Source organism: Copadichromis virginalis, linkage group LG20 (genome assembly GCF_057382275.1).
Source record: "Copadichromis virginalis isolate Kocher_CV1m ecotype Utaka linkage group LG20, C_Virginalis_male_GT1.1, whole genome shotgun sequence".
Lineage (NCBI taxonomy): Eukaryota > Metazoa > Chordata > Actinopteri > Cichliformes > Cichlidae > Copadichromis > Copadichromis virginalis.
This window is the reverse complement of record NC_140637.1, coordinates 10,740,017-10,762,203: the sequence shown is the minus strand read 5'-3', so window position 1 is coordinate 10,762,203 and position 22,187 is coordinate 10,740,017. Positions and strand designations below refer to the sequence as shown.

At 40.4% G+C, this 22,187-nt stretch overlaps 1 protein-coding gene across 1 annotated transcript; it reads left to right on the top strand.

Annotated features, from left to right (window-relative positions):
- Positions 1–1,510: 1,510 nt before the first annotated feature.
- On the top strand, positions 1,511–21,110 carry clcnk (chloride voltage-gated channel K). Its single transcript, XM_085443068.1, is given in 20 exon segments — positions 1,511–1,535; positions 1,538–1,648; positions 3,519–3,650; positions 3,764–3,892; positions 5,427–5,566; positions 5,688–5,765; positions 7,531–7,606; positions 8,133–8,258; positions 10,264–10,348; positions 10,646–10,747; positions 10,962–11,046; positions 12,501–12,653; positions 13,239–13,308; positions 13,459–13,569; positions 13,857–14,073; positions 17,822–17,952; positions 18,353–18,423; positions 19,034–19,114; positions 20,667–20,753; positions 20,992–21,110. Coding segments are annotated over 20 exon segments (2,049 nt in total). The 3' UTR covers positions 21,031–21,110.
- The last annotated feature ends 1,077 nt before the right edge of the window (positions 21,111–22,187 follow it).

Below are 22,187 nucleotides of genomic sequence, written 5' to 3'. Positions count from 1 at the left end.
CATTCATTAACCTATCGTATTTCCATGAAAACATAGCTATGTAGGCAGAAGTCATTTGTCGAGATTGCTGTAAGCAAAACATTTTCAACCTCAGTTTATCACAGAGAAGCAGCTCTCCTCAGCCTCACAAAGAAAATAAATGGAGGTCATTTAATTTGTGACTTTACTCTCAAATAAAGCTTTGTCTATATTTGCAAGTGCATTCATTTTCAGCTTCAGGATTCAGAAACTGTAAGGAATAAATTGATTGGTTTATTTACTTATTTGACAGCGAGGAAAACTTCTCAAGTCAGCAGCAGTCATTGTTCACAAGAGTAAAGTAGCGTCTCTCGGTCTGGCTCTCTAGGAACCTCAGCGTGCTGTTCCCATGGAAACAAGTTTTATACTGAGTAATTGTGTGTGTGTGTGTGTGAGAGAGAGACAGAGAGAATGCATACTTTACTTCAGTTTTTTAAAACAAAACGGATGAAAGAATAAATTGGATGTATAACTGATAGCCATTAACTTAGGGCTGATTTAAAGTGTGTGTGTGTGGGTGCGCACACATGTGTATGTGTATTCCAGGACTGAACAATGATTACCTTGACCTTCAACAACCTGTTGAAGCTAAACCTGCATTTCCTGCAAAGTTTGGGACATTAAGAGAATTCACAATGACAGTTTTGTGCAAAATGTTTTTTTCTGGTTCTCGGGGCCTTTAAAGACAATCACTCTTCTAAGCAAGGTCATAGTTTTTTTTTAATTGCAATTCTTGCAGTTGTAAAGTTATTGCAGTAACAAAAGCTCAGATTAAAACTGATTTTCAACTGACCTACCTTCAAGTTTATATTTAAATGAATGCATTTCCATCTAATCTAATCTAATCTAATCTAATCTAATCTAATCTAATCTAATCTAATATAATATAATATAATATAATATAATATAATATAATATTCTGTTTTTGTTCTTAAAAGTCGGACCATTAAGTTATTTGAAAAAGAAAAAAAAAAGAAAATCATTCATTTTACAATTTTAAGTCCTCTATGACCTTGGAAAATAGACACTGAATATCTAATATATATAACAAATCGCAATTTTTAGTTTAGCCAGTTAAATTTATCAGATTTTAATAGCTAAAGTTATCAGATAATTCATAAATTACACAGTGGAACATGTATTTTAAGCATATTTTGTTTTACCTAAAAGCTGAATATCATGCACGTCCAGACAAATGAAGGGCACATACCCATGTTCCCCCAAAGAGTTAATATTAGCTACCCTTTCAGCCGTGACTGCCCCATCACCTTAATAATAACACATTAACAGAGGTCAGTTGACAACCAGCTACCAGTTTGTACGTACTACACACAGACGTTTGTCTGTAACACATCATACTACTTCAATTGGGGCTTGAAGGTAAGTCTGCTTGTCTTACATGTAAGTATTTTATCTTCATTCAAGCAGCTTATTTGTAATTGCATTAGTCACACTGCAATGCAAACACTTCAAGGCAAAATGAAGAGCCCGGATGAGCCTCGAAGGAGTAAAGCGGATGGCGAGAACAACAACTGGGAGCAAGAAAATCAATCGGACACATCCCATAATAAGAGCCCGCTCCTTTCGGATCCATGGAAACCATGCAGACGGCACCGTGCTGTTGTCAAAGGTCAGAGTGACGTTGGAAAATCGTTATAATCTGATCAATACTGATGCAATCAATCTATCTGAGAGCAGCCATGTGCAATCTTAATCAAGTATGTACTTTTACGCTGGAGCTCCAGTTTGGTTTGACCTCAATCTGAAAAGTCATACATTGATCAGAATCTTGAACTCAATAACAGAGTTTATTGATAAGATATTATCACATCTTTTAAATATGTATTTTCTGCTCTAAGGACAGGGTGCAACACTGAAACCTAATTACTGATTTGATATCTTATTAATATTCAGTTCTCATACCCAAGTATAATCGTTTGCTGTTATATTTCATACTATACATCTGGTGATTTAACTTTCATATTATATTTTTATACTTCTGTTATTTCAGTTATACTAAACTGTCATTTGATTTCATTGTTACTTGTGTATCCAACCACAGAGCTGCGCACAATCCTTGTTTTTTAGATTCATGCAAGGCTTGGGTCAGGTCACTTAACTTGAAACAACAACTACAGAACCACTCGTGCTAATACTGAAGTAAGTAAAAACATTCTTTACTACAGTAGAAGTACAAATACTAGTGCTAAAATATTCCTGTTACCTTTACACAAATATATGTGGTAGAAACATCCTCCAAAGAGCTACTTTATACTTTGAGTACATTTCAGATCCTGTACTTTTTCACTTTTATTTGAGTAAAGAGGTTAAATCAGTACTTCAGCTTTTTCTGGAGTGTTTTTTAGCACTAGTGTCTGTAGTTCTACTCAAGTACAGCATGTTTGAACATATTAGTGTTTGTTCTGATGGGTGCTTACTTCAACATTAGCTTATGCGATTCTGTAGGTGTTGTTTCAAGTTAAGTTATCTGACTCAAGCCTTGCACAAATGGAAAAAAATAAGGATTGTGCACAGCTCCATAGTTGAATACACAAGTGTGGGGGAAATCTGTCCCCTGTGTTCTGGAAGAGGCACCCTAGAACACGTCAGCAGCTGCCCGAAGGCCCGGGCAATGGTCGGTATCGTTGGCGTTCCTGCGATCCAGGGGCTTTGCAGGATGATCACTGCAAAGTCCTCTGCTGGCTGGGTGTGGCTGGGGCAGCCAAAAAGAATGCCATCCAGGCTGTGAGTGAAGCGGCAGAGAAAGCCACAAGGTGGCTGTGGATTAAGAGGGCTGATCCGTTGGTAGCTACTGGTATGCAAGTCAAGGCCTGATCACCATCGGGTGGCTCACCTGAGCGAGGGTCTGTGATGTTGTGAGACCCAAAACAACTGATTACCCCAGGATACACCACTGAGGGAATGGGTTAAATGCAGAGAGGAATTTCCCCACGTGGATCAATAAAGTATACCTTATTATTATTATTAACCTCTTAAGCCCCAAGCCTACCTGAGCTCCTGCCTTTTGCCCCCGTATCAGGGGGCGTTGGAGCTTAAAGCGCTATACAAATACAGGCCATTTACCATTTAAGAGGTTAACTCCAAGTGGACAAACAAAAGTAGAACAAAACAAGATGAAGACAAAAAATATCCTTAGTTTTGGCCTATTTTTAATATGATCATTTATGTTCAATACGTTGGGGTGCTCATACGACTGTGACCCAAGTGTTTATATTTTCAGATTGTTTTGTACAATCTAATTCAAAGGCAACAACTAGAAGGCTGGAATCAAACAATGCAAACTAACCTAAAAGATTCAAACCTGCTCTGGAAACTGCTGAATCGAAACTGAACTGAATCCAATCTGATGAAAAATGTAAAACTTTAATGCTCCACAGCTTTCCAAGTAATTGTGAACTTTACCTTTTAACTTTACCACCTCTGTAACATCTCAGCACAACGCTGTTGCTCTGACATGCTAAACCTTTTTGTTTCCTTAGAGCTGCTGTTGAAGCTGAGGTGTTGTCTGGGAACAGTGTGTGGGATTGAATGGTATGGCTACGCTGCTCTGGGTATTTTGACTGCCATCCTCAGTTTCCTCATGGACCTCAGTGTAGCGAAGCTGCTGCGAGGTGGATACACACACACACACACACACACACACACACACACACACACACACACACACAAGCTAAGTAAGCAAAGCACACAAATAATCAGTGCTTCTCTCTCGTGTCTCTTGCAGCTCACCAGTGGCTTTATACGATGCTGGAAGGAAATGTTTTGCTGCAGTTTCTCTGCTGGACTCTTTACCCAGCATGTATTTGTGCCATTGCATCATCATTCTCCCACAACATCTGTCCTTTCTCCACAGGTCTGTTGAGCAACAAGCAGGAAACATGATTAGTTCAGGTGTTTTTTCACAGGCTGTGCTGCTTTTCTCTGTATTCTGAGAGCATGGCATTGCAACCGTCCAAGTCCACAGGTGAAGAAAGAGGGAATTAGTTTTTATTTTAGGTCTCAAATCTATCTTAGTTAGATTGTGGCTTGGGGGATAGTCACCACACACTACAAACAAAGCTCTAGCAGAAAACACCCCTTCCTTGAAACGTTCTTCAGTATGCAATTTAGTTCTGTGAGAACATTTTTAATCAACAAGCTTACCTAAAACAAAGGTGTCCATGTCAAAACTGAAAGAAAAAAGCAAAACTATTTGTGTCCAAAGATGATGTTTATGACTAAAAAGACTTGATTTTTCTTTACAACTCATATCATCAACGCCTCATAATGCCTCTAGATTCAGACTCGAATGTATTTATATTATTTATGCTATTTATTTATACTTTTAATTCAACTTTAACATAAACATACAAAACAATAACACTAATGATATAGAGGTCTCAAACACTTGTTACAGGGTTAAAAGTCAATAGAAAGTGATTATTATTGTGAACAACAGGAACTACTACAGCACGAAAAACTCTCCATATATTTACATGCAAACCTGATTATTGTTGTAAGACAGACTTGGAAAAATTGTGAGCCCATGCTTTAAAGCACCAGTTTTTTTTAGATGTGACAGCTAAGCAAACACTGAGTCTCTACCAAATGTGGATGTGTGTGAGCTGATGAGTATTGCAGTAGCAAGCTTTTGCCATTCATTCACTTACAAGTGATCATTACCGTGGAAGTTATGTAGTGTTTGGCTACAACACGGCATAAGATTAGAAAGGCTAATTATCCAAGGTGATTTTGTGCGGCCACACCGTAACATGAAAGGACATTCAACCTTTTTATCTTCATTATAGTCTTAGAAAAAAGATAAATGAGCACAAATGAACGTGAATATTCATTTTTCATCACCCACTTTTTTTCTCTTGAAAACGTCTTTCTGTCTATCTAAAATAAATGGTATTGAAAAACAGTCAAATGAGATATGAAGAAGTCAACTATGATATTAGCAGTCTCAGAAATCTTGTATGAAGTATGAAGGATGTAGGATAAAGCATATCTAAGGGACTATGTGTTCTATCTGTCCACCGTTCGCAGTGCAGCTCTGTACTGTAGCCCAGCGGTCCCTCTGGTCTCTTACTTGCAAACAAAGCAAACAAGGAGACATCTCAGCTGAACCATAAAAAAGGAGAAATTGGTTTGATTTATGCAACCAAAATCCCCCTGTGCAGATATAGCCTTTACAATCAAATACTGAAACACAGTTCATCTTCAGCTTGCCTGTTTTGTGTTGATGGTCTTTTTAAGTCCCAAAGAAATCCTTGCCTTGACGTTCCCCTCTATTTAATCATTCAAAAATCATTCTTGCGTATTCACCTATAATAGTCTTTTTTGCCTTTGTGATTGCTTTTGTACCTCAAACTCAATCTTGTACTCCCAATTGTTTATCTTCTCAGGCTCAGGGATACCAGAGGTGAGAACCATGTTGGCGGGATTTGAAATGCCGCATTATTTGTCTCTCACTAATTTGTTTTCCAAGTTCTTGGGCCTCATCTGTACACTGGCTGCTGGCAGCACTGTTTTCCTGGGCAAAGTGGTAAGATGACTCAGCATGTCTTTTTGTTACTCAGAATGCGCAGCAGTAATGTAATCATTTTGCTAATGGTGTGTTTTCTGATTTGTTGTGACGGTTCTGTATATTTACCTCGAAACATCAGGGTCCATTTGTGCATCTTTCCACCATGGTGGGAGGTTACCTGAGCAATCTCTGCACTCTCATACAACGTGATAAGAAGGTAAAGCACAGAGAAGTAACTAAAAAGGATGCTGTACATTAAAACAGTCTGTGTATGTTAGAAATAAAGCACATTTTAATTCAACTTTTTTGATATTTAAGCCCAGAAACCTTTCAGTTAAAAAAAAAGAGAAAAGCTTTGATAAACCCCTTATATTGCACATCAGGTACCAAACACCAGGCAAACAAAGCCAGAGATGATTTAGTGGCACAGCTGAAGCTCAGGTGTTAGAGTAGGTAATCTACCAATCACAAGGTCATTGGATTAATCCCTGACCCCTCCAGTCCACCAATCCAAGTGTCTTTGCACAAAATACAGAACTTTTACTTGTCTCCAAAGCAGTACGTGAGCTTAGGCCTAAATAAATGTTTGATCGGGTGAATGACACAGTTGAGTGAGACAGAAAGTTGAGTGCTCAGCACAAGTGGAAAGGTGCTATATAAATCCATTTAGTGGCTAAAAGAGATTTAGAAGTTAGTAAAAAACAAAAGGAGTGTGAACACTGGATGTTATCATTTTGCTGTAAATAGGACCCCTAATCTGTTTGGACAAATAATTCTGACTCAGAATCTATTTGTCATCTTCATCTCTTTCTGCTTACCTAAGATCAAAGCCTAACTGCTGTAACAGATACCTGATAATGAAAGTGCTGAAATAAGTGCTAAGTGAAATAAAAGTAAGTGATGCATAAATATAATACTAGAACTTGTCTACAGTCTTCCTGGACAGTCTAGAAATATTAATCGCACAGCAGCCCATTATTTGTCAGATAATTCCATTAAAAATGCTCAAAAGGAAGCAAATGTTTTTGAGAGGTCCAGATCAGTGCTGAGGTGAAGCCTTTCCAAAATGCTCTAGCTCAGCGGTCCCCAACCTTTTTTGTGCCACTGACCGGTTTATGCCCAACAATATTTTCACGGACCGGCCTTTAAGGTGTCGCGGATAAATACAACAAAATAAAACTAGTACCGGTACCGAAAAAAAAAGAAGATTTATTCATAACACACGTGAAAAGACCCAGGAAAACCGAGTTAACGATAAAAACGATAACAAAATAACGCTGAAAACCGATAAAAACTCTGAAAACCATACATTTCACACCTGAGCCTCAACTCTCGCGGCCCGGTACCAAACGACTCACGGACCGGTACAGGTCCGAGGCCCGGGGGTTGGGGACCGCTGCTCTAGCTGTAAGTGGGCAGTGTCATCTTCCACCTCTCAGCCAAAGTTGCCATAAGCAAATCATGCAAACTTCAACCCTCATGCAGTTGTCCTAAATGAGAAAATTAGCAATAAAAACTAAAATTGCTTCTTGTTTCAGGTTGCAAGCATTTTTGGTTTATACTTTAAATTTGTGCGTTTTAACATGATGGTCTTTGGAGGACGACTCATTTTTGGAGCCAGCCACGAGTGGCCGTTTGAGGAACTGCAGCTTTTGACACGTCAGAAAAAATGAATCACATCGAAGGACTGAAATAATTCCAGTAAAGACAGAGTCATCTTTACAGGAAACACAATAAGAGAACATAGGCTCTACATGCTTGTTAAGGCCTGAGTGATGTTTAAATGTTAAGAGCTTTGTGTTTGATTCTTCCACTGTTTGGAGGCCATGTTATTTGAATCATAGCAAGGGACCTCAGATGGGCTCAGACGGGGTGTGAAATGCTTCTCTGGAAAACAATAAAGGAAATCCTGCTACGTTCTTTAAAGCATAAAAGTCTGAAAAAAGAGACAGCACACACACTACAGCATGTGTTTCTTGTAGGAAAAAGCAGCTGGACAAATGTTGGTTGTATCTGCCGGGGTCGGGGTAGCCAGCTGCTTCGGAGCTCCCATTGGCGGTGAGAAAGCCAGGTTGAGCTTTTTTTTTTTTTTTTACTTTTTATGTATCTGCTCACAGCAAATCTGTTTTTCGCACAGTTACTCAGGTAATGCTCTTTTCTGCCTTTGATTTCCCTTTTGCATGCTTCACAAAGTTGCTGTTCCCTTTTATCCTCCCTCAGCCCTATTTGGTCCCCCATCGTGTTTGTATATGTTCCTCCCTCACCTCTTCCTCCTTTGATCACCTCTCCGCCTAATATTTTGATCTTCTTACCTCCATTTCTCTTTTGCATCCTTGCTGGAGGTTCATTGCCAAAGGTTTGTGCTTGAAGGATAAGCTCAAAATGTCACAATTTACATAAAACAGCAGGGGGTCTGTTAACACCTGAAATATACCCCTATTTCTGTTGGCATAGATGCAGACAACACTATTTATTACAGCCTTCCAAAGATTGTACTGTTTAAAGTAGAAAGGGCTACTGCCGTCGCATGCAAAATGTCATCTGCACCTTATTCCTTTGTGTCTTTGCTCCTCTTCCCCTGCAGGTGTGTTGTTCTCTGTGGAGGTGATGAGCTCTCACTTCGCCCTGAGGCATTACTGCCCATGCTTCTTCTCAGCAGCCTGTGGGGCGTTGACCTTTCGACTTTTAGCAGTGTGGGGTGGAGATGGAGGTGATGGATGCACTAAACACCACTCGCTCCTTTAATAGTCTAGAAGTAGAGGGTTTACTTTAGAGTCACAGAAAAAAAAGCCAAATAAAGCCTAGAAGAAGAAGAAGGAATTCCCTCCAAATATGGAAAATTATTGTGTTGCATTGGCCAAAAAAAGAAAGAAGAACACAGTTCACTCAATCAAAATCGAAATATTCTAAAATGAGAAGCTTAATATGAATGCGCGCCTTGTTTTTCTGTATCAGTGCTTGGGGCAGTGGAGCTGAAACAGATGTCAGAGAAAAATGTTCAGCAGTACGTCGAGTAAGTGGTTCAGAGGGTCCAAATCTATTAATTATCCACAGCCTTCCACCAGACAGCCAGACAGCGTGTTGATTCAAACTGGATCCAAACACCAAATTCCTGCAGGGAAGGGTTAGGGTAATAAACTTGCTTTCCAGCAGCTAACAGCTCAATAATCAGGCCACAGTAACAGCTCCTCACAGCAACAAGGCCAAGATAATATGATGATAATGACTGAAGAGCTGAGATTTTACTGAAGTCAGACTTACAAGGACACTGTGCTATTTCCTTTTTAAAAGCTGGACCACTTAACACCAACAACTGCGTAGGAAAATAATGACATTTTAAACATGTGTCCTAGATTATACTGGGCCACCTACACACTACACCTACATGAGCGCTCAGCTGTAGAAACACAGGACATGAAGCTCCAACCGCACAGTTTTTATGCTGATGTTAATGTCAGAGAAGATCTGGAAGTCTGCAGTTACTGAGTCAGCAGAGCGTTGGACACTTCTTTTTTTTTTTACACTGTGTGCCTTTAGTACTTGGTGACGCTGGTTTCCACTGTGCAGTAGTACCATTGACAGCTGATCATGTCATGGTCCTGGGTTTCTGTCCCAGTTTTTCTAAGTTAAGGATCTCTTAGTTTTGGTTATTTTAATACTTACCGTTTACAGTTGCTTTATGTTTTCCCTCGGTTTTCCTGGTTTTGTTTATATTAAGTTATTGTTTCAGTTCATCCTGCCCGTCTCAATCTCTGTGTTTGGTGTTGCTCGTCTTGCCAATTCCTGTTTTATTTTCATAGATGTTTGTCCCCTGTGCCTTGCTAAAGGTTCTACTTCCCTTGTCATCCCTGATTTGTCCCCACTGCTTTTCCCACCCGTTTCCCTCTAGGCTCATGTCCTTTTATAGTTATTGTCTCAGTCACCCCTTGACCTTTGCCAGGTCGACCACAAAGTCTATCCACTCCCAGAGTTTTCTGTAAAATCACTCCTAGTGGCTCCTGGTTATTTGCATTGTCTGGCTTTACTTTCTGCTTTTTTAGCATGTTTTCCTTTTACATTGATCAGCATTCACTTCCACTTAAGCATCCAGCATCCACTTTGGAGGAGCGTTGGAATTCAGTGAGCTCTGCAGAACGACTTGTTCTCTTACCAGTGTTTGTAAAAGCAGACTGCGTGGATAGGTGCTTGATTTTTCTGAGCCTGTGGTAACTGGGCTGAAAACACCTGAATTCAAAGAAGAGACTGTGTGGCCTGTTGCTTTGTCTACATGACAGCAGCTCCTTTACTGCCTGCAGTGCACCAATAATCCACCAGTGGGCAGAAGATGTATGTCACTGCAGCTTTTTCAGTTGCCTATTGATCATGTTGACACATGGATCTCTCAGAAACCCATGTGCCAGACTGTCTGACATAAACAGACTCTCCATCTCTCTCATGGTATTTATCATGAAGATGTCTCATGTTGAAGTAAATCCTTAATAAATGAAATATTTTCTTTTTTTAAATTCTGATTTTATTTCTTTCTGTTGTCAGTAATGTTGACAGCTATATAATAACTCGCCGTGTCAAACATCAACTTTGGCAAAGTTATTGGAAGCATTTAAGCTGGCAGACTGTAAAATCCAATACATTTTGAGTTCAGTAATGTGAGGGATTATTAAATTTGAAAGGCTGTGGGGAAGATTGAAGTGATGCAATTTGTTTTATGTCCACAGAGACTCTCCAGGCCTTGTTCAGAACTAATTTCCCCGATGCTTTACCTTTCTACCCGCTGGAAATTCTGCTGTTTGCTTTCTTGGGGTAGGTTTATTTTGACAGTATCTGCATAATCAAACAGGTCCTCTTTTATTCTCTGTCTGACAGATAATCCCTGACTTCTGGCATTCGTATTCATATCAGTCACAATGAAAACCAGCTGTTTTTCCTGCTGTACCAATTAGCATTCCAATTTTTTTAGTCTCATCTCAACCATTTCCTCCTCCTCCTTCTCCTTCCCATGACTTCTCCAAGTGTAATGACTTCCGATAGTCTGTTGCTGCCTGGATTAAAATTAGCCTCTCATCTCTCACTGTGGTTTGTGTCACTGTCTGAAAACAGGCTGCTGTGTGGGGCTGTGAGCTGCTGCTACCTCTTCTGCCACAGGTGGATCCTGCGTTTCACTAAAACAAACCCAGTTTTCGCCAAGATGCTGACGACAGAGTGAGAGCTCTTTGCAACCTGAATTGTGCTGTAAAATCTGGTTGACAACTTATTTGCCTTTTTTTCCAGATAGAAGCAAATATTTGTCGAGTAACACACTTTAAACCCCTGAAAGCATGGACTAGAGTAGATAGGAAAACATTTCAGGTTATTTAGAAGTCAGACAGACAATTTTAAAAGCTAATGGAATGAACCAAATGCCTGTATTTTGCAGGAAGGCTCTGTACTCAGGCATGGTTGTCTTCTTCCTGGCATCACTGACGTTTCCCCATTTTGCTGGTCATTACATGGCTTCTAAGGTGGGCATCAGCAGCATTTAAAGACATAAACACTGCAGTGAGTCACGCTGTTGCTTTCGTCTGAATGTTCCTTCATTATAATGCACTTTATTCTGAGTCACTCCCGTGTATGCTGCGTTGCTCTCATCCTCCTATAAATTGTAACTATTAATCCACAATTATAGTCTGCAACAATTTCACCGCTCACTCCAACACTTGATCTGAGCCTGATCAGATTGTTTAACTCCATTACAAGCTCAAACACTTTGTTTGTGTTTGTCATTACTTTGCTCTTCCTTAGACATTATTACACTCACCACAGAGGCTTATTTCACTTTTATTTCTGTCAGGGTGTCAGCTCACAATATCTAATTCTATCTCAGTAACTCATAACTGAGATTTTTGGCGCAAAGCTTCTTGAATAATTTCCCAGTTCTAACATAAAGAAGAAACTTTCTTGTTTCCTAATTCCATTTAAAAAGCTCTGATTGACTCTGATTGCTGTTTTTTTTTTTTTTTCAAATCATAATAATCCCATTAAGCTAGCAAAGACGCTAATTGATGCCGTTGTTGAATATCACCATCACATCAGAATGAATATCAGCATAGAAATGCTCTTAGCAGAGGTAGTGCATCTGAAAATGTCGGTCATGTGCATTGATGAGCCACTGCTTAATTATTCCATGAAAAGCTACCAGTTTAGGCAGCAGCCCTGGTTCAGCTCGAACATGAGGCCCTTTGTTTTTCCCCACTCTCTGCCACCTTTGCTGCCTGCTGTCCACTGTGCTATCTAATAAAGGTCAAAAAAATAATGTTAAAAAATATTGGTACACACAGTTTTCATGCAGATTTGTGTGCAAATTTTGGTATCCATCCAATACCAAATACAGGGCCAGAATTCCCGATACGAACACTGATATCGATACTTTTAACTTAATGGCAGCTTATGTAGGGAAGAGCAGCGTGTAATGAGTTATGAGATGAATCATCGTGAATTTGCATTTTCTGATTTTAACAGCCACTAAATCTGTGGCTGTAATTAGAGAAGACAACAAAACTCGTACTTCAGCTTTTCGTGTATTTTGAAACTGAGGTTTTTAAGACCCGGAATGCAAATGTGCCTTTTTATAAAGTGCTTTGGGTCAGCTTTTGCTGTTTAAATGTGCTATAGTTTATAAGTAAAATCGATGTGACAGTCAACACGAAAAAGTTCAGATATTTTTCATAATGCCTGATTGAGTTATATTTTTTATTTCTTAGAAAATAATTTAACACAATTCCTACACGTTGAACTTAAAGGATAGAAACAAAGTATCGATCCGATACCAACACCGGCGTTGCTGTTGATATCTGGATCGATCCGCCCAGCTCCAGTGCAAACGCACTCTTTGTAAATGAGGACCAATGTTAGCATCAGTCTGTTTTTGTTTCATAATGTGAGGTAGTAATACTAATATCACTAATCTTTTAATCAGTACACCATGAAGGAGCTCCTCACTTCTTTCCTGGATAGCAGGCAGTGGACCTCACAATCCCACAACACCTCCGAGCAGCTGCAGCCTTTGTTGGAGTGGAGCTCATCAGGGACTTCTGTCTACTTCTCTTTAGTTTTCTTTCTGCTCATGAAGGTACAGGAATGCAAAGGTCAATGAAATCATCTTTTTATCTGTCTAGGAATCCTAAGAAGGCACCAAACTCGGCTGCGACTCCTCTTGTTCCTCTCTGCTGGGTCACAGCGACCCATAATTGGAATACAGTAACTGACATTTTCACAATAGAATAGGCAAACTAAAGGCTGTTTAACCTTTGAGGATGAAATGTCTTGTGATGCTTGATGCTCAGTCATACCAGCACTGCGGGTGGAAAGAATGGGTTTTTGACCTTTAACAGCTATTAAAGTAATAGCCCAGTTACTGGTTTTAATCAGTCCCATTATGTGTCCACACATCTCTTCTTCTCATTTGTGTTTGAAGCAGACAGAACACCTTGGAAACGCACAAAAAAGAAAATGAGTTTAAAAGAAAATTTCTACACTGAGAACAGCTTCTGATAGTCACTTTAGCAGGAACCAATGAGCAGTTCTCTCATTTCTACATTTAAATGTGAAACGCAAATGCACATAATGGAATCATTTGTGCATAAATGAGAGCAGTGCAAACACAGCCTGATGTGACTCCTCTGGATGCTCTGTGTCTTTGTGTGTTGTGTCTGAGATGTGGATGTTGGTCCTCGCCTGCACCCTGCCTCTGCCAGCTGGATACTTCATGCCAGTGTTCATCTATGGTGAGTGTTTCAACTTTCAATTTCAATATAACAAGTCCGTCTCACTGCATCCCCCATCTGCAGGAGTGAAATGCTGTCTTTTTCCTAACATGGCAAAGCTACTAAGTAAGAAACCCTTTCTTATTGGTCGTTTTGGTTTCTCTTTTCCAGGGGCAGCTATTGGGCGTTTGATTGGGGAAGGAGCCGCTTATTTGTCTTCCACTGGAGTGACTCCAGGCCAGCAGTGGGCTTCTGTAAACCCAGGAGGCTACGCACTTGCTGGTAGAAAAACCTGACCAGCTGTAGTTTGGTGCTAATATTTTACACTCGCATTGACTTTTGCCTGAATGTCTGAAAGGGACAATTTTGCCTGCATTAATCAGTTTACTTCAAATTTTGCTAAACATTTTCCTAGAGCTACAATTTGAACCCAGTTTTAGCTAATAAGTTAATTTCTATCATCATCATGCCTTTCAACTTTTTAAGTTTTTAAGTAAATTTGCTGAAATGTGGCATTAAATTTAACAAAGCAACAATTCAAAGTGCATCGTATGGTTGGTCTGCTTTAGGTGCAGCGGCCTTCTCTGGCGCTGTCACACACACTTTGTCCCCAGTTCTCGTGGCTATAGAGTTGACTGGTCAGTTCACGCATGCTGTACCCATCCTCCTGGCGACTCTGCTGGCCAACGCCCTGTCACGCTCTGGACAACGCCCATCTTTCTATGATGCCTTGTCCATCAGCAAGAGGCTCCCACACCTTCCCTCTCTGAAGAAGGCAAGTCCTCAGTAAGTAAACACAAAAGGCCGTCTGACAATCTGTAGTAAACCTGCAAACCTGTAAACTTTGGTGCTGATTGTGGGTTTTTTGCATCTAGCTGAGCAGTGTGTGAAATAACATTATATTAGTAAGAAAGTCATATCAATATATAAGGCATGAAAATGTACACTATTACTGAATTCTAGCCAGAAATGGGGAAATGTGTGAAAATGTGAAAAAAACTGAATACAAAGTTTATATTAATAAAATATAAAGTTTGTTTTAGTTAATTTTAGGTTTTCTCATTGCTGTTCAAAGCTTGTTTTTCAAACAGTGTTTCACAGTGAAATATTTCATCAGTTGATGTTTGGATCCTCCGACTCTGAAGTTATGCCGAGTATCAAAAGTTTCAACAAAACTTCAGTCCATGACTGAAACTATAAAACTATAAGGAAGCCAACCAAAGTGTAAATAATCATACAACTAACACTTTTATGTATGGCTGTATATAAACTGCTTAAAAAATGATGGGAAGACTTTTTAATCAGAGTACAGCATCAAGTTAGTTGAACGTCTGGGATGTTGATCGGGTCAGGTTGTTCATCAGTTTTAGCTGCTTTGGTGTTATTGAGTTCCAGGAGACAGGCAGTTACCCTAGGAGAGCTGACAGGACCGTAGAAGGTCCTTAAACCATTAGCAGGACTGATGTCTGCTCCTTTGACAGAACAGGATGATCACTGCCATAGAATACCAGAATTGGCAGGTCCACCACTGGCATCCTGTGCTTTTCACAGATGACAGCAGGTTCACCCTGAGCACACGTGAAAGGATCTGGAGAAATTATGCTGCCATTAACCTCATTCGGCATGACCGGATTGGCGGTAAATCAGCGATCGTCTGGGGAATCATGTTCATGGAGGGATGCTCAAACCTCTACAGTACAGGCAATCTGGACTGGCACAAGATCTGGGAGAAGATCCCCCAGGACACCAGACATTGTCTTATTAGGAGCACACGCCAACATTGTCGGGCTTGCATACAAGCATGTGGGGGTCATATAAACTACTGAGCACCATTTTTAGTTTCTGCAATGAAATTTGTGCAAAATGGGCCAGCCTGCTGCAACATTTTTGCACTTTGATTTTAGGTATGTCTTTGAATTCAGTCCCCTGTAGGTTGTATTTTAATTTCCTTACTTTCATTCCAAGCACATTATCCAGTCCATATCAGTGCATCCAGCACGACTTTTTGATGTGTTTTGAAAGAGTTCCTTTCATTTTTCACAGCAGTATAGTTGGGGAATGGCTGCAATCACAGCATTGTAAGATGGCGAAAGATGTACCCTTAGGCCCCCTCCTCGATTCAGAGATGGTCTTTCCCTTTTCATGAAAATGGCCTCCTTGACTCCGCGCTCAAACCAGCGTTCCTCCCTGTCCATACGTGTACATCCTCATCCTTGAAAGAGTGTCCACTGGCCTGTAGGTGTAAATAGACTGCAGAGTCCTGGCCTGACGAGGTAGCTCTTCTGTGTTGTGCCATCCGCTTCGCCAGAGGTTGTTTGGTTTCCCCGATGTATAAATCCTGGCGCTCCTCCTGGCACTTAAAGGCGTACACTATGTTACTCTGTTTGTGTCGGGGGACCCGATCCTTGGGGTGGACCAATTTTTGGCGCAGCGTGTTTTGGGGTTTAAAAGCCACAGAGACCCGGTGTTTAGAAAAAAATGCGTCTCAACTACTCCGATACTCCTGACACATATGGGATCACTACAGGTTTTCGCTTGGGCAGCGGTTGTCCTTCTCTCCTGGATCGGCTGGAGCTTTCTTTAGGTGCCTTCCCAGCTTTGACAAACGTCCAGCTGGGATAACCACATTTACTCAGGGCCTTCTTGATGTGCTGTTCTTCTGCCTCCCTGGCCGCTGTGTCAGTGGGGATGGTGTACGCTCTGTGTTGTAGCGTCCTGATGACACCCAGTTTGTGCTCCAGTGGATGATGAGAGTCAAACCTTAGATACTGATCCATATGTGTAGGTTTACGGTAAATGTCAGCTTTTAGATGTCCCCCATTACTGATGGAAATCTCGCAGTCTAAGAAGGCTAACCTGCCACTTTTCATATCCTCCCTGGTGAATTTGATGTGTCGGTCCACCGAGTTAATGTAATCCGTCAAATGTAGTACATCCTAAGATTTAATTTTCACCCAGGTGTCATCCACATATCTGAACCAATGGCTTGGTGGTGTTCCAGGGTAGGATAGCAAAGCCCTCTTTTCCACTTCTTCCATGTACAAATTGGCCACGATGGGTGAAACTGGGGAGCACATGGCACACCCATGTTTCTGCCTGTAGAACTGACCCTTGTATGTGAAGTAGGTGGAATGAAGACACAGTTCCAAAAGCAAACACACTTGGTTGATGCTGAGAGTGGTCCTGTTGCTGAGGTTGGGGTCATCCTGTAATCTCTTACGGACTACCTCCAACGCTTCCGTGACTGGGATGGAAGTGAAGAGAGATGTAACGTCGTACGAGACCATGGTTTCATCTGTCTCAATAATGACATCTCTCACCTTCTCAACGAAATCCAGGGTGTTCTGGATGTTTATAAGATTTGGGGAAACCTGCAGTCAGCTGAGACTGAAGAAGTCACTTGGATGAGTGACGAAACGTTTCTCCCACAAAACGCTACGTCCAGATGAACAGAATCAATTTTTGGAGATTTACTTTCCTGGATGATTGAGAATGCATCAAAACGTTTTAACCAATCAACAATCAACAAACCTGTCTCGCCTACAACTGATTACCAGGCGATTCCCAGGAGCACAGGCGACCATCAGAATCAAAACACTCACAACAATGAATTTAATCTTTTAACCAAGTCAGCCACAGAAAACACAACAGAAACTCATCATGACAACCCACACTGACAATATCTGGAAACTGGGCACAGAGGCTATGAATGTCAGTAATCATATATCTGCTTAGAACTGTAATTAGAATGAAAATCCAAATGAACTCAGATTTAACAGAGATTTATGTGTCTATACTTGGATCATCATCTGTTTGCCACCCACACAGGATATCAGCCCTTAACCCTCAGGCTCAAATTAAGTTTTTAGTTGCTAATGCACAACCAAGTCCTGCAGTGGTACTTCTGAGTAAAAAAAAACTCATAAAATATGTATGTGGCGTAATCAGGTTGTTAGTTTTTAAGTGTTGCAAATTGGCAACGCCTGCCTTGAGAGGGCTAATGCTTTCTCATGCTTAATGCTGTCACACTTTCAGATATATTTTATTTATAACCTATAGCACGTTTAAACAGCAGAAGTTGACCCAAAGTGCCAGAAACCCAGTTTCAAAATAAATAAAGGCTGAAAAGTGTATTTTGTCGTGTTAACTAATAATCAGATCGATACCGAAATCGACAGTATCACACAGGACTAACAGATATCATGACACCACTTTGGTAAGTTCAGACCACGCATGGATCAGCCTATGTCTGTCAGATGAAGTGTTGTTGGAATAACAAAAGGTCTTCTATATCACTGCCCTGACAGCAGCAGCTGTACTGTCTGACTTCCAACCAGCTCTTATACAACATGCTTCCTGAGTATGAGGGGTGGAAGTGATCCAAATTCATCAGTAAAAGCAGAGCATTGCAGTTCTCCTTTATGCGTTCCTGTTTATCATTTGGCAGCCGCTATTATGCAATTTCAGAATTGATCATTTAATTTAAGCACTGCTGCTTTTTCTCCAGGTGTGACACGATTCATCTCTCTTGCAGGCTTCCATCCACACCAGTCGGACAGGTTGCGGTGAAATCGGTGCTGCTTCAGAAAGCAGCTGGGCCAGTGGAGGCTGAGCAAGCTGTCAGAACCAGCACTGAAATGCAAATCCCTGTGGTAGACTCCTACGGTGAGCGGACAAATGTATTTGATCATAATTCACTCCAATAGTCTGCCTATATTATCTCTTCTTCATTTTATTGCTTTTAAATTTTACATACATGCTGGTCTAAAGCGCACGCACAGGTATGACATCACAAAGATCAACTGAAAGTAAAATAAAATGATGAAAAGTTGTAGCCATCTTAAAGGCTGCAGCAGTACAGCTTCATAAAAGTGCTTCCCCGAGAAGGTGACAATTATGAGAAAATAATCAATTGGGCAGCTGAGCCTTTCGGCAGCAGTTGCACGGATAAATTTTTGTGTTTGGAACAGATGACTCAAAGCCGCTAGAGAGCTGCGCGCACTTTAAACTGCAGCACCGACTGTGGCAAAGAAAATTGATTTTTCTCTCCTCTGTTTTATTGAAGAGTCACAGATTTTGCTGGGGTTTGTCCTGCGATCAGAGCTGCTGACGTTCCTGCGTCGCTGGAAGACTGAGGTGAAAAGGCTGAATGGAGACAGAGAGTTCACTGAGGTTTTTTTTTTTAAAAGCAGCCGTTTAAAAAGAAGAGCGTGTCCGTGCAATCCATTTGACATTGACTGAATGTGAAACAGCTGGAAAAAAAAGATGATTGAAGTAGGATGTGCTGGCAGGACTGCGAACTGATGGAAGAGCTCATTTCATGACAACTCACATCCACTTTAAAGGATTTTCTATTCACAGAAAAATACTTTATTTTATTTTATTTTTTTAGAGGATTACAATAAACTGTTAAAAGTAGGAAATCAGTTTTTCAAGAAAATGGAACCTACTGGTATTAATTCCAGGTCGTGCTTAGCTGTGAAACTCCAAAACAATGTCTGCCCAAAATGTTGACTGTATTGTAATTACAAACTTACATTAAAATTTCTAGTTTCTAGTGTTGTTATGCAAGTACAATATAAAACCAATCAAGGCATTTACTTGACTTGAGTTTATACCATGAATATTTTTCTTAACCAATTATAATTTGAATAAATAAACATTTGATTTTGTATATTTCAGTTGCATTTTACTCCAAATTACTGATTCATGTTTATGAGCAATTGAAAACCATGTGTGTGTGCAGAGTCCGGAGAAACATCTGGATGAAGGATGCTGCATTTACCAAACCTCCATCGTGATATCACCTCACAACACTGTTCAGGAGGTAGGGGCTCTTTGTTAAATGGAACTGGCAGCGTTACCAGTCATTGATTTAAAGCAACAGTTGGCCCAACAATTGCAAGAAATCCTGTTTATCACTTTCTGAGAACTGGAGGATGATGCACACTTTCCAAAGCTAACTGCAGGAGGCAGTTAGCAGAGCATAGCATAATCAGTTGGAAAAAGCTAATAACTAATGAGCTGTTTTATTCACTGTTTTATTCCATTTATGCACAGACTGAAATTGAAAATAAAAGCAACTGGAGCTAGCTTAGTTTTGAAATATTTAGATATGAGTAAAACACTGATGCAGTCTGTCTCTGAAAATGGACCTATCTGGTCTCACATCTCCTGCTTCTCTTAAGTAATGAGCAAATTTTCTGAATGGATAAACTGAACTGTGTTAACTCTTTATCTCTGTCTATCTGAACCTCTCCACTAGCTCTTAGAGTGCCTCAACCATCTGCCACACTCTTCATCTCTCTCCACCTGTTCTCTCTGCTGTTGTTCTCCTAAAAAGAATGCAGTCAGAATGCCAGAAAATCTCACTTTTTTGATGATTAGATCACAAATATAAATACAATAAACCTTTTTTTTTAATGCACAACACTTTTATTCAAGCAAGGAGCAAAACTCATGAGATCATGAATCTCTTTTGTGAGCTCAGGTTTGTCTCTGGCAGGTGAACTTGCAGCTTGCGCAGAGGGTTTATCTTGCTGGGTTGCAAAAGCATCCTCTTCCCTTCCTCACAAAACCTTAAGTTGTAGCAGAGGCTGTGGCACGTGTGCTTCACTGACTCATCGGCTGCTACAGCAACAGGAGACTACACTTCCTCCACCTTCTGGCATTGCCTGCTCCTTGTTGCTGTCACCATCTTTTTTCCTGCAAAATATTTTTATACCCACAGCAAACAAACCAATCAAACAACCAGCAACCAAGTGCCAACAGTTAAAAGCCCTGTTAACTGGTGCTCTCTCTCTCTCCCTCTCTCGCTGCACACTCAAACAAAAAGCTTTGTAGCCAATTAGAGTGAAGTAGATGTTTGAATTGCACACAGCGAACCCAAATCCTTGTGTTTCTGATCAACAATATGCAATTATTTTGGGGGACTTGCTAGACTTTTTTTTTTTTAAATAAGAAGGCAGCTGTTCTCAGAAATAATAACCCCCACTACACTGCTTAACAAATGATAGTGGACAGATACTATTGGATTACATTACCCTAGCACATAAAGAGCAAGATATTTCTCTCGTTAAATTGGAAGAGACAAAAAATGAAGCCAAATGAGAGCAAATTAAAATTAGATTCAACAGATGGCTGAAAAACACTCTAAACACTCAGTTACTTAAATATGTGAAGATAAAGACAGTCTCATCCACAGGGCATATAATTTAAAAAAAAAGTCTTCTTTGCAACGTATCTGACAAAACAGCGGGGAAGAAACAAAACAGCGACAACAACAAAAACCCTGCAGTTTCCAGGACATCAGATGAATATTTATGATCTCATCTGAGAAATTGCTTCCATTAACCCTTTTTTCCTCTGCGTGTTCTCAGGCCCACAGTATACTGAGTTTACTCGGATCCCAAACCTTGTTTGTTGCAGACGAAGGAAAGCTGGTCGGGCTTATCACGTGGCCAGAGGTAGGGAGTTTTTTTGTGTACTTTCACCCATGCACAGATGTTACCTTCAACATGCACGTTTTTGTCACATTCCCATGTTCCTCAAATGAGCTTTACTTTGTGCAAACGAGACCACGTCCTTGTATGGATTTGTTAAAATTATGCAGGGCGCTGGGAGAAAATAGCTACTTATGGATTCAAAGCAGTCTCATTTGTTCCTTACCTCCATCTCTTCCTCCTTCTCCCTTTTCTCCTCCAGATGAAGAGGATATTAGAGGACTTGGCCAAAGAAATCTGAGCGACATCACAGCGACATCATCACGTCAGCACATCCTATCAAAATGTATTTTAAATAAACATGTATCCGTCTCTGCCTGATTAGCTCAACGTGTTTAATAATGATGTAATTTCTCTAACAATATTTGCACACCAAACTATACTGTTATCACCTGCAAACTCCTGTGAAAAACATTTATCAGAGCCTATTATCTTTCATTTTTATTTTTGTAATTAGAAGGATCTCGTCCATTAAGCAGATAGCACACAGTCTCATTTACTGCTTTGCACTTTGTCTCACAGTAAAATTGTAAGCACAAAGAATATTAACCAGTGCTAATAAGAAGAAAAACAGTTTTAAAATGTATACAAGTAATAACAGTCAGTCTCTGTTCAGTATATATTAGGTCCTGTGGGGCGCAACTGAAAGTTATGTGACCATGCATCTTAAATAATAACCCAGGGGCAGCCATGTTTTTTTTTTCCCTTTGGGGAGGGGGGTTGGAGGGGGGGGTGTCTTTTTGCAAGATGAGGCTTCCTTGAAAATACACCCAAATGTTTTTGTTTTTATTTTTTGCTTATGGCATTTTTTAAGGGATCAGTGTAGTGTATCTTTGGTAAAGAACTGGGCGGATCAATCCAATATATGATAAGACATGATACGACATGATATGACAAAACATGCACTATGAAAAATGTCTGAACCTTTGACAGTCACGTCTGTTTTATTTACAGCCCACAGCACATTTAAACAACAGAAGCTAATCCAAAGTGCTTTCCAGATGGGCACATTTACATTTCAGATCTCCAAAAAAAGTTTCAAAATACATAATTGCCCCTTGGGGATAAATAAAGTCTTGGCTCAAGAGTTGGCAGTTCGTCCTGTAATCGGAAGGTTGCCGGTTCGAGCCCCGGCTTGGACAGTCTCGGTCGTTGTGTCCTTGGGCAAGACACTTCACCCGTTGCCTACTGGTGGTTCCAGTGTCCGGCAGCCTCTGTCAGTGCGCCCCAGGCTGGCTGTGGCTACAATGTAGCTTGTCATCACGTGTGTGTGAATGGCTGGATGACTGAGCGTGTAAAGCGCTTTGGGGTCCTTAGGGACTAAGTAAACCACTATACAAATACAGGCCTTTTACCATTTACCATTTTGGATTCTGATGAAAAGCTGAAAGCTGTGTT